The 12,790-nt window shown below is 39.4% G+C and overlaps 1 protein-coding gene across 1 annotated transcript; it reads left to right on the plus strand.

Annotated features, from left to right (window-relative positions):
- Positions 1-1,407: 1,407 nt before the first annotated feature.
- On the plus strand, positions 1,408-11,712 carry LOC136678362 (protein NLRC3-like). The gene is made up of 11 exons (XM_066656398.1): positions 1,408-1,539; positions 2,558-2,672; positions 3,055-3,171; positions 3,568-3,684; positions 3,784-3,894; positions 4,415-6,199; positions 6,339-6,512; positions 6,988-7,164; positions 8,443-8,616; positions 9,497-9,667; positions 10,119-11,712. Exons 2-11 carry the CDS (start codon positions 2,620-2,622, stop codon positions 10,123-10,125), a joined length of 2,886 nt encoding a protein of 961 aa, XP_066512495.1. The 5' UTR covers positions 1,408-1,539; positions 2,558-2,619; the 3' UTR covers positions 10,126-11,712.
- The last annotated feature ends 1,078 nt before the right edge of the window (positions 11,713-12,790 follow it).

Raw genomic sequence — 12,790 nt, forward strand, 5'->3', positions numbered from 1 at the left:
GCCGCCCCAGTTTCCAAATCCCAAGAACCATTTTACAGTGCTAGCTTGTGGATTTCAAAGCAAAAGCCATGTATAACTGGGAAAGATCTTTGTTTACCACTTCCCTAAAAGATACCAAGACCAAGTGCCAAAATGAATGCTGAACCAGACACTATACTTTTTAAAGCTTACTTATTTAGTCCCTTCCACTGCATAGCTATCTTCAGCCCTTTTACTAAATCATAAGCAGTAAATGCCTTTGCATGTCTAATCTGTGTTTCTGTGGCGTACCTTATATGGGGGCAGCCATGGCCTAAAAGTTAGAGGACTGGTCTTGGTGGCAGAGGTCGCTGGTTCGATCCCCAGGAAGAGTAGGAACATCCATGGCTGAAGTGCTCTTGAGCAAGGTGCTAAACCCCCAAACACTCCACAGATGGGTTAAATGCGAAGACACATTTCTTTGTATGTTGTACAATGACAAATAATTGCATAATTATCACATAAAAGGGTACGTGTGGCCTAAAAAATTTGAGAACCACTGCTCTGAAATATATGACGCTTGGCTGACAGAATATATATATATTTTCATTTCCAAGTTTCCATTCAAACCTTGAAGGCGACACGTTTTTCAGGTTCTATGGCCTCAAGGCATGAAAAATAACATATAAATATGCGTTCTGTGCATGGAGATCCTGGTTTTATACAAGGTTTATATAGTTTTGTGCACAGTTGGTGCTATTCACCATTATCCATCATGCTGTACAATGTCTGGGTTACCATCCTTGGTGAGGAGGCAAGAGTTATCCTCGGAGGCAATGTCTGTAAGTGCTTGTAAGTGCTGTATGCATGGTTTCAGCAAACGTGAGCCAATGTAAATCATGCTGTGTGCCTCAGTGGTATCTAAATGATACCTGCATTGATTAATAATGGCAGCTTATCAAGCAATGTTGTTTATTATAGCTAGTGTTAAAACTATGTAAAAACTTGCACATTCCTGTATTTAATCTAACCAAGACTGACAGTAATTGCATACGTTCGGCAGGTTTTTTGATGGAGATTATAGGTAATCGTGATTACTAACCTGAAAATAATAATAATAATAATAATAATAATAATAATAATAATAATAATAATAATAATAATAATAATAATAATAAAAAAGCTGTACGCTTATCAGTTTTTATAAAATGGCCACCAGATGTCAACAAAGCTCATAGATTCCAGGCTGAACAGAAAGAAATAAAGAAAAAGAAAGAAAGAAAGAAAGAATGAAAGATGGAAAACAACCCTTTTTTTAAAAAACAAAAAGCTACTTCTGCCTGTCTCATGGAACTACCAGATGGAAAGGAATGGGGTGTGGCTGGACTTTAGAAGAATAACATAATGTACTTTCGCTTTAATATAATTCCTCGTCACTTCAGGGCGAAAGGTTTCGGCACTCTTTGAGGAAGTAATTACGACGCCCTGAGACAAAATACCACTGTTCAGTGGAATTTAATATCCTGTCCTTTATTATTGAATATCGATGTTGATATTCATTTACATCTTTACCGCAATGAGGTAAGAGCAAATAAATTTACTGTCTTCACAAGTCTTCACAGGAAGCAAATCTATAGCAAACCTTTCATAAACCTCCCAAGCTAATAATTATTTCAGTATGGTATGTTTACTCATAGATTATTCTAATTAGTGCAAAAAAATGTCAATCTTTTTTATATGAGAGCGTATTTAAAAGTTTTGGAAAAAAAAAACAATTATATATACATTTATATATTTACTCTAATGTTGCCTCATACTGTTGATACAATCATGACTTAAACATGGCAGATGTTGTGCTATCTTTAGTGTTGACGATTATGACAGATGTAATGGCAGGTATGAAATTTAATGTCCCTTCGGCTACAAGTCACTATATGACACAAGCTGTAGATAATGCTATTAAATATTATGACATCTGTCATTATGATTCTGTCTGTGTTCAAGTAAAATAGGGGTGGGGAAACTCTGGCCAACTGTTTTGGCCTGAAAGATATATTTCTTTACATTCTTTATTGGCTATGTTATGTACATAAAATGAGCACTGTTCAGTCTATCCAACTGGCCTTAAGAACTGGAATAGCAGGTTCACTAAGTTCTAAATTTCAGGAAGTCCTAAAAAGTGAAGGAATGTTGATTATTTCTGTCTTGTTTTTCAAGACAAACGGACAGTGGGTTACTTTGTGGTTGAAATGAAAGGAAGGTTAGAGGGCTTTATGTGTGGGGACACCTTTGAAAATAATTTAAAAAAAAAGGGAACACAGAATGAAAGAAATATCAACAGGAATAATCTGACCACACTGTTAGCTTCGTTCTAGCAAGCTAAATTTGGATTTGAAGGAGGACTTTGCTCTCTATATCTGTGTTTCCAACCTATGGCCTGTAACCTGATCTCTAAATACAATGTGTTACCCAGGGGTTCTTTCCTCCCTTATAGGATATGCATCTAACCCCACCCCTTTCACCGAATGATGGTTAACCCTATTCGTATACTAAAAATGATGTATTCAGCTTTTAGGTACAGACCTCTTTTGTCTTTTAGGTTTTCAGCTCACAGTTCTTCACCTCCATAGACAACAAAATTTCACCCTTCCTGTGTCCAAGATGAGTTATCAGCCAATGGAAAACAAAAGCATCTCCTCTCTAGAAGAACAGAGGTACAATACAAATGTTCACTGTGATATATATACATATACATATCTGTGATATATAATAATGTTTATAAATGTACAGTTGACTGAATACAGCTGAAGCAGTGCCATGGTCAAGCGCAGCCTTACATTGCTGCCAAGACAAGGTGAAGCATACAATACTAGTAAACTCTAACCAGGTCATACTTAATAATTTTGGACTGAAAAGTGGGAATAAATCCCTCTTTAAATCAGAGGGTAAATTAAATTTACACATTGCTAACAGCATTTTCATTTAAATAATAATAATAATAAAATCTCTGTAGTTAATTGCACTGTTTTACACTTTGCAAGTGATTATTTAACATCTGTAAAGATGACGTTTGTATGCTTATTTGTCTTTCTGAAGGAAACTTCAGCAGGAGACTGCGACTTTATCAGACCACAGCTGTGTGTCATTGAAGAGTGATAACTCTAAGGAATGTAGGACCTATTTTCAAAAAGAAAAGAGTTCAGCTAATCACAGGTAAGAAATATTTTCCATATCTTTAAATTGTTTTTATTATTTTTGGTTTAGACAAATCTGTGTCTATGTTTTATAATTTGATATGAGTTCTTTCAATACCCCACTTTAATGTCAACAGTGTCAAACTTGCAAAACACTGTTTTTTAATATGATTGGTTTTCCTATGGAAGGTGAATATTATTCACTGTACATGCTAATTATAATTCAATGTATTGTTTGTTGTCAAAAGTATGTACTCTACTGATTACTGTGCTGCACATATCATGTATTATTTCACATTGCTGTAGATCATTTAAAAGGTGCCTATGATCTTAAAATGCACTTAAAATTTAATTAATGACTTTAGACTTATTGGATTTTAAGATCACATTCTCCTGTGCATTTCTGTTTTTGAAGGACACTCCAGCAGGAGACAGCAACTTCTCCAGAATCCAGCTGTGTGTCCATGAAGAGTGACAACTCTATGGACTTCAAGGACTATTTTCAAAAAGGAAACTGTCAGTCTAAACATGGGTAAAAGTGCTTTGCAATGTTCTGTTAAAATGTTTGTAAATTCTTCATATTTATTATTAAAATATAAGGTTTTTACAATATATATCTTTGGTTCTGAAGGCCATTTTGTCAGGCATCGACTTTACCAGAACATAGATGTGAGACTGTGAAGAGCAACCAGTTTATTGAACACACAGGCCCCATTTGCAATGAAGATTTTTCTGAACACAGGTGGGAGAATCTGTTGATTGTTATTTATTATGTTGCGTAAAGACATAGGTTTCACAATGTTTTAGGGTAGCTTATATTTATTTTTAACAGCAACAGGTAGTGTCCTGGGGCTGTGGGTCGGTGAGGAGTTTGAGGTTTGTGAGGAGTTTGGTGTGTCCTCCCCGTGTACGGATGCTCAAAGTGGCCACAGGTGTGAATGTGTGAGTGTGTGTCGCCCTGTGAAGGACCGGCGCCCCCTCCAGGGTGTGTTCCCGCCTTGTGCCCAGTGATTCCACGTAGGCTCCAGACCCACCGCGACCCTGAACTGGTTATAGACAATGAACGAATAAATGGATATTGTCCTTTGAAGTAGTTTCACTATTTTTTTTTGATTGCTATTCATTTTATTTTTGAGATGTCTTATTTTTTTCCTTATATTTGTGATTAATAATTCTAAGTTTAAAGGATTGATATCTTTCCATGTTTCATTTTACATTAAACTTGTTATGAACATTGTATTTGTTTAAATATTTTTTTTAAGGCCTGAGGAAGAGCTTCTTAAAAATCACAAACTGAATCTGAAGCAGACAAGTCAGTTTGTCTTTAGTGAAACAGCAAAGCATGGAAATCCCATCTTACTAAGTCACATCTACACAGACCTATACATCGTAGAAGGTGAGAGTGGAGAAATTAGTAGAAACCATGAGGTCAGACTCATTGAGAAAACATCTTTGCAGCCAGCGAGAAAAGACATACCTGTGAGATGCAATGAACTTTTCAAAACCACGCCCGGTCAACAGCAGAAGATCAGAACTGTCATGACGAAAGGAGTTGCAGGCATTGGAAAAACAATCTCAGTGCAGAAGTTCATACTGGACTGGGCCGAAGGAGAAGCCAATCAAGATATTCAGATAATACTTCCACTTCCATTTAGGGAGCTCAATTTGATGCGGGAGAGAAAACTCAGTTTGGTGGATCTTCTTCACCACTTTTTTAAGGAGATACAAGGTTTAGAAGAAATCAGCAACTACAAGATCTTGCTCATTTTTGATGGTCTAGATGAGTGTCGACTTCCTTTGAATTTTCAAAAAAGAGAGAGGTGTTCTGACGTAAGAAAATGCACCTCAGTGGACAGCCTGTTGACAAGTCTCATCAAGGGTAATCTGCTTCCATCTGCTCTTATCTGGATAACCTCTCGGCCAGCAGCAGCCAGTCAGATTCCTTCAGCGTTTATTGACCGGGTAACTGAGGTACGAGGATTTAAGGACCCCCAGAAGGAAGAGTTCTTCCGCAAGAGAATCACTAGCCAGAGCCTGGCAAACAAAGTCATCATGCACATTAAATCATCCAGGAGCCTTTATATAATGTGCCACATACCAGTTTTCTGTTGGCTTTCTGCTGCAGTTCTAGAGAGGACACTGTGTCAAGAGGAAAATGAAGAGACTCCTAACACACTAATGCAAATGTACACCCATTTTCTGATTATACAAACACGCATCAAGCATGAAAAGTACACAGAGGTTAAAGAAACAGACAAAGTAATGATTTTAAAATTGGGGAATCTGGCTTTTCAGCAGCTATGTAAGGGCAACTTAATTTTCTATGAGACAGACCTGAAAAAATGTGGAATTGATATCAAAGAAGCATCTGTGTACTCAGGATTGTTCACACAGATCTTTCGAGAAGAATTTGGTTTGGCTCAGAGAAAGGTTTTCAGTTTTGTGCATTTGAGCATTCAGGAACATCTTGCAGCTTTATATGTGTTCTACTGTTTTATCAAGTCAGATCAAGTGTCTGATCCGACCACCGAACTTGCATTTCTTCTCAAGGCTTCATCAATTTTTGAATTTCACAAGGCTGCTGTGGACATGGCGTTAAAGAGTGAGAATGGTCACCTTGATCTTTTCCTCCGTTTTCTTCTTGGCCTGTCTTTGGAGTCCAGTCAGAGTCTTCTGCAAAATCTCTTTGAAGAGTCAGGCGACATCTCAAAGAGCAACGAGGAAACCGTAGAGTACATCAAGACGAAAATCAGAGAGGATCCCTCTTCTGACCGAAGGATCAATTTGTTCTACTGTCTTGTAGAACTAAACCATTATTCAATTGTGGAGATACTGGAAAAAAGCACACGAGCACTCTCTGTTGTGATGCTTATACCTGAGAAGTGGTCAACCCTGACTTTTGAGTTTCACAAATTAGTGGAGGAGCTGAACGACTTTGACTTGAGGAAATACATAGGAACACCCATGAATGATTTAAATGAATTTCTCACTCCTGATGACGTCCTTCTGAGGCTGTTACCAGCTGTCAAAACAGCCAGATCAGCAAAGTAAGTTTCAGTATGACATTGCATGTTTTGGTACTGAGCATTTCTCTTTCACTTTTCAGTTTTCTCTTCTTTTATTTTTTGATGGGCGCACAAAAAAGTTATTTTATTCTGAAAACAAATTTGTTGTTTTTCCACTGAGGTTGAAGGGATGTAGCCTTACAGACAAAGGCTGCAAGGCACTTGCATCTGCTTTTAGCACAAACCAATTAAAACTCATTGAGCTGAACCTCAGAGAGAACAGATTAAGGGATACTGGAATGAAGTTATTCTGCACTGGACTAGCAAGTCTACATTGCAAACTGGAAACACTAGAGTAAGTAATTTTTTTGTGATATTTATACTCCAACTGGAAATAGTAAATACATTTCTAGTAGATATTTAGAGAGATGTGTTCTCTCTGTGTCTGTGTGGGTTTCCTCCGGGTGCTCCAGGTGCTCCGGTTTCCTTCCACGGTCCAAAAACATAAGTTGGTAGGTGGATTGGCGACTCACAAGTGTCCGTAGGTGTGAGTGTGTGAGTGAATATGTGTGTGTGTGTGTGTGTTGCCCTATGAAGGACTGGTGCCCCCTCCAGGGTGTATTTCCGCCTTGCGCCCAATGATTCCAGGTAGACTCTGGACCCACCGCGACCCTGAACTGGATAAGGGTTACAGGTAATGAATGAATGAATGAAGGAATGAATTAATTTAGAGAGATGTAGCATGTGTGTACTTATTTGTATTATTATACTGAAATTATACAATTTAAACGTTTTCTGGTAGTGATAATACATTTTGATTTGCTACTTAGGCTGAGATACTGTAATCTTGGGGTTGGAAGCTGCGAATCTCTTGCTTCAGCTCTCAGCTCAAACTCCTCCTGTCTAAAAGAGCTGAATCTAAGAGATAACAAGCAGATGTTGGATTCAGGAATAATACATTTGTGTAAAGGTCTACAGAGTGAAAACTGTAAACTGGAGATACTGCTGTAAGTATTGTATTGTATCAGCGTGCTTCATTAACATAACAGTCATTACATTATTTTAACCTTATCTTTCATGCATACTAACACACATAATTATTCTACAGACTGGGCCATTTATATGGATACACCTTAATAAAATGGGAATGGTTGGTGATATTAACTTCCTGTTTGTGGCACATTAGTATATGGGAAGGGGGAAACTTTTCAAAATGGATGGTGACCATGGTGGCCATTTTGAAGTCGGATCCAACTTTTTTTTTTTAATAAAATGTATTCTTTCATGAGTTATTTACAAGTTTCTGACCACTCTTAAAATGTGTTCAATGTGCTGCCCATTGTGTTGGATTGTAAATGCAACCCTCTTCTCCCACTCTTCACACACTGATAGCAACACCGCAGGAGAAATGCTAGCACAGGCTTCCAGTATCCATAGTTTCAGGTGCTGCACATCTTGATGGTATGGTGTGGTATATGGGGTACAAATACAGTGGGGCCATTCTTCATCAATGGAAACCTCAAGGCCACTGGATATAGGAAATGATGTACAATGAAATACATGATGATGTGTTTTCCTCTTTATGCACTGAAGCTGGCATGTTCCCTGAGTTTTTCGAGCAAGATGGTGCACCACCACATTATGGATGTCAGGTCCGAGCATTCCTATATGAACGGTTTCCTGGAAAGTGGATTGGTCGTCGTGGGCCAGTTGAATGGTCCCCAAGGTCTCCCAATCTGACCCCCTTAGACTTTTATCTTTGGGGTCATTTGAAGGTGGTGTTGCTATCAGTGTGTCAAGAGTGGGAGAAGAGGGTTGCCTTGACAATCCAACACTATGGGCAGCACTTTGAACACATTTTATATTTAGAAACATGCAAATAACTCATGAAAGAATAAAGTTACGTTAAAACCAAGCACACCATTGTTTTTCTTGTGAAATTCCCAATAATGTGTCACATGACCTCTTCCCATTGAAAAAACGAAAGTTGTATCCAAATTGGCAGACTTCAAAATGGCCGCCATGGTCACCACCCATCTTGAAAAGTTTCCCCCCTCCCATATACTAATGTACCACAAACAGGAAGTTAATATCACCAACCATTCCCATTTTATTAAGGTTTATCCACATAAATGGCCCACCCTGTATACTAATTGTTATAGCTATAATAAAGTGCTATTACAAAGTACTGCAACTGAAGAAGCATTGTAATTGGTGTTTAAGTGAGTCACTTCAAGACTTAAAATGGATTTAAGTCAGTTTTATCATTGACTTCAATCCCACAGGCTGTCTGGGTGCATGCTCTCTGATAAAAGCTGTGAAGCTCTGGCCTCAGTCCTCAGCTTCAGATCCTCTAGTCTAAGAGAGTTGGAGCTGAGTAGCAATAAGGTACAGGACACAGGGGTGGAACTACTCTGTGCTGGGCTGCGAAATCCACATTGTAATCTTGAAAAGCTACAGTAAGTAATACATTTATTTTTAAATAATAAAATATATTTAGTTGTTAAATAAATGTTTTATTCTTTTTCTCTGTGTTAATAAATAAACAGCTGACTTATACATAAACTCCCATTCAATGCTGGATGTCTATATCACATCTCTTGAATCCACAAAAAAGGTGTTCAATATAATGTCACACAGCTCCAGGGACCTGGAGGTTGTGGGTTCGGGTTCCGCTCTGGGTGACTGTCTATGAGGAGTGTGGTGTGTTCTCCCTGTGTCTGCGTGGGTTTCCTCCGGGTGACTGTCTGTGAGGAGTGTGGTTTGTTCTCCCTGTGTCTGTGTGGGTTTCCTCCGGGTGACTGTCTGTGAGGAGTGTGGTGTGTTCTCCCTGTGTCTGTGTGGGTTTCTTCCGGGTGACTGTCTGTGAGGAGTGTGGTGTGTTCTCCCTGTGTCTGCGTGGGTTTCCTCCGGGTGACTGTCTGTGAGGAGTGTGGTGTGTTCTCCCTGTGTCTGTGTGGGTTTCCTCCGGGTGACTGTCTGTGAGGAGTGTGGTGTGTTCTCCCTGTGTCTGTGTTGGTTTCTTCCGGGTGCTCCGGTTTCCTCCCACGGTCCAAAAACACACGCTACAGGTGGATTGGCAACTCAAAAGTGTCCGTAGGTGTGAGTATGTGAGTGAATGTGTGAGTGTATATCGCACTGTGAAGGACAGGCGCCCCCTCCAGGGTGTGTTCCCACCTTGCGCCCAGTGACCCACCGCGACCCTGAACTGGATAAGTGCGTATGGACAATGAATGAATTATGGTTTTGTAAAAAAAATATATATAAATAAGACTTTCTTAGTCACACACATTTACTGCCGAATATGCTCTAAGAAATATGCATTTATTGTTCCTCCAGTTTGTGCCGTTGTAAACTCACAGAGAAAAGCTGTGCAGCTCTTGCTTCAGCCATACACCCAAACTCCAATCTGAGAGAGCTTTACTTGAGTGGAAATAAGCTGCAGGACTCCGGAGTGAATGGGCTGCTTGCTTTAAAGAAGAATCAACATTCTAAACTGGACAAACTCATGTAAGTAATATCTTAGGAATAAAAAGATCATAAAAAATGATCTATTTTTAGGAGGAACTCCAAATGAATTTGTTGATATGTAAACAGTTCAACTCTTTACAGTAATGGTGATAAGAACAAGGGGTAACAGTGACTACAGTTCAAATATTAGTACAGCCATTATATGTTCTGTCCTGAACTGCATGTGGGGTCTGAGTTTTATAAATAATGTTGATAAATGTATGCTTACAATAAATTTTGTTTATGAAATGTAACAGTGTGAGGGGTTTTTAGAGGCAAAAAACATATAAAACCACACTGCCTTTAGTGACTTTATTTATATTAAGATTCAAATTTGATATCTGCTCACATGCGGTGTAATAAAAATAAAATTTAATGTAAACTCCTCCACATTCCTTGATATTTTAAGCTTTTAATCGTTTATTTTTGTTTCTTATGCCTTGCCTTGTAGATGGTAGTTCTTACTGCTTGAAGCAATTCCACATTTACAGTTTCTGGAAGAAGTTCAAGGAGAGAAAAGAAATCTCCAAAAATCATTCATTCATTCATTCATTCATTCACTTATTCAGTTCAGGGGCGCGGTGGGTCCGGAGTTTTCCCGGAATCATTGGGCGCAAGGCAGGAACACACACTGGAGGGGGTGCCAGTCCTTGAAAGGATGACACACACTAACACAGACAATTTTGAGTCGCACAGTCCACCTACCAGTGTGTGTTTTTGGACTGTGGAAGGAAACTGGAGCACCCAGAGGAAACCCACGCAGACACAGGGAGAACACACTAACTCCTCACAGACAGTCACCCGGAGGAAACCCACGCAGACACAGGGAGAACACACCACACTCCTCACAGACAGTCACCCGGAGGAAACCCATGCAGACACAGGGAGAACACACCACACTCCTCACAGACATTCACCCGGAGGAAACCCATGCGGACACAGAGAGAACACACCACACTCCTCATAGAGAGTCACCCGGAGGAAACCCACGCAGACACAGGGAGAACACACCACACTCCTCACAGACAGTCACCCAGAGGAAACCCACGCGGACACGGGGAGAACACACCACACTCCTCACAGACAGTCACCCAGAGGAAACCCACGCGGACACAGGGAGAACACACCACACTCCTCACAGACAGTCACCCGGAGGAAACGCACGCGGACACGGGGAGAACACACCACACTCCTCACAGACAGTCACCCAGAGGAAACCCACACAGACACAGGGAGAACACACCACACTCCTCACAGACAGTCACCCAGAGGAAACCCACGCGGACACGGGGAGAACACACCACACTCCTCACAGACAGTCACCCAGAGGAAACCCACGCAGACACAGGGAGAACACACCACACTCCTCACAGACAGTCACCCAGAGGAAACCCACGCGGACACAAGGAGAACACACCACACTCATCACAGACAGTCACCCGGAGGAAACCCACGCAGACACAGGGAGAACACACCACACTCCTCACAGACAGTCACCCGGAGGAAACCCACGCAGACACAGGGAGAACACACCACACTCCTCACAGACAGTCACCCAGAGGAAACCCACGCAGACACAGGGAGAACACACCAAATATATTTATATACATTTGGAGAATCACATGTTGGATTTGTATAATTAATTTTTTTTGTTTTGTATGTTTTTGACAGTGACATACTGTTATTTATAACAATTTACAAATGTAGCCTACACACCACTGCAAAGGATAGTAGTGGCCATAGTGGTCTGTGTTTGTGTTATAACTCAGGGAATGTAGAAAGAATATCTTTATAGAAATGTATAGAAATAAATGAACTGAAACGTGCATTATACAGTATAATTAGTTTTGTAAAGATTGATGTGTGAGCTACATACACATACATTGGTGTAGGATCTCCTTTCGCAGAATATTTGAACAGGTTTTTCAATCTTGTATTATATTAGTTTCTATTCTATTCAGTTTCTTCTGTGTGATGTCATTACCACATCTAGTTGCTTTATCTTTGTGTGAAAGTCTACAGTGATTTTTCTCTTCTATATTAATAAGCCATTAAAAGTAAGTCTGAAAATCAAATAAAATATTTAAGATTTGTGTCATTTTTTTTTACAATAATAACATTTTTCTCTTGCCTTAAGGGCTTAATTTATCTCTGAGTCCAGTGAAGGAAGATATCCAGTGGTTATTTTAAGTATAAAATAATAAAATATTAAATGTTGAGCTGTTATAGTCTTTATAGTTTTTGCTATGACAGTTAATGAATTAATAACACTGGTCATGTTAAACATATACCATTAAAAATATGTATATAATGTACAACTGGAGCATCATATTTTAGTAATCTTCAAAATTATGTGTATAATTTTATTCAGAGGTTTCTGACACCCTTCCTCAACAGGGACCTCAGGAATGGTTCGTTTTGTTTGAAATGCATAGGCAATCATTGTCCACTAGGTGGCAACCCAGGCTAATAAACATGTATTTACCGAACTATGACGTTCATCCGATAAGCAGGTCTTTGTGTGTTAAAAACATAAAGATATGAAAATCTCCTTCTTTCATAAATAAAGCAGATACCGAGATATTCTTGCTAAATAATTCGAATAATTACCTTAGACTTTTTCAGAAAATTGCCATTTCCGAGATTCTTGGGTTTACATTTTTGAAAATATGAATCTTCCATCTGTGATGTAACCATTTAGCTTAATGAAAATCACATAGAATAAATTCTATATTAATTTAGGTAATCCCTGACAAATCACTGACAAAGATTCTGACCTCACATGTTTTCCAGTGTCCCGTCTCCAAATCCCCAGTCCTTTATAGGCTTCACTTTTCCTGTTTCCCAGTTTAGATTAACCTCTGACCCAGACTGACCACCTTTTGAAAGTCTGAGAATGTTGTTGTGACCCTGTGGTTTATGAGAGCTCTTCTAGACTCATCCAGACAAACTGACTGGCTGTTCTTGAGCAAATTGTCCCATTTCCTCTGATGTGAGGGGGGTGTTTAGCTCTGGAATATTTCCTCTGCCTGATGGTGTCATGTCTACTTCAACTCTATGGAGCTACTCTTATTTTCTGACCACTCTCTGACACTTAACTGCGTCTCAGTTCACAGTGACCAT

This window comes from Hoplias malabaricus, chromosome Y (assembly GCF_029633855.1).
Source record: "Hoplias malabaricus isolate fHopMal1 chromosome Y, fHopMal1.hap1, whole genome shotgun sequence".
In the NCBI taxonomy this organism is placed as follows: Eukaryota; Metazoa; Chordata; class Actinopteri; order Characiformes; family Erythrinidae; genus Hoplias; species Hoplias malabaricus.

What these genes read in the sequence shown, in the direction of transcription:
- LOC136678362 (XM_066656398.1), top strand. Translation starts at nt 2,620, where the DNA reads ATGAGTTATCAGCCAATGGAAAACAAAAGCATCTCCTCTCTAGAAGAA. An exon ending in GAAGATTTTTCTGAACACAG is followed by an intron (nt 3,895 to 4,414) that starts GTGGGAGAATCT and finishes ATTTTTTTTAAG; the next exon opens with GCCTGAGGAAGAGCTTCTTA. An exon ending in TGTAATCTTGAAAAGCTACA is followed by an intron (nt 8,617 to 9,496) that starts GTAAGTAATACA and finishes TTGTTCCTCCAG; the next exon opens with TTTGTGCCGTTGTAAACTCA.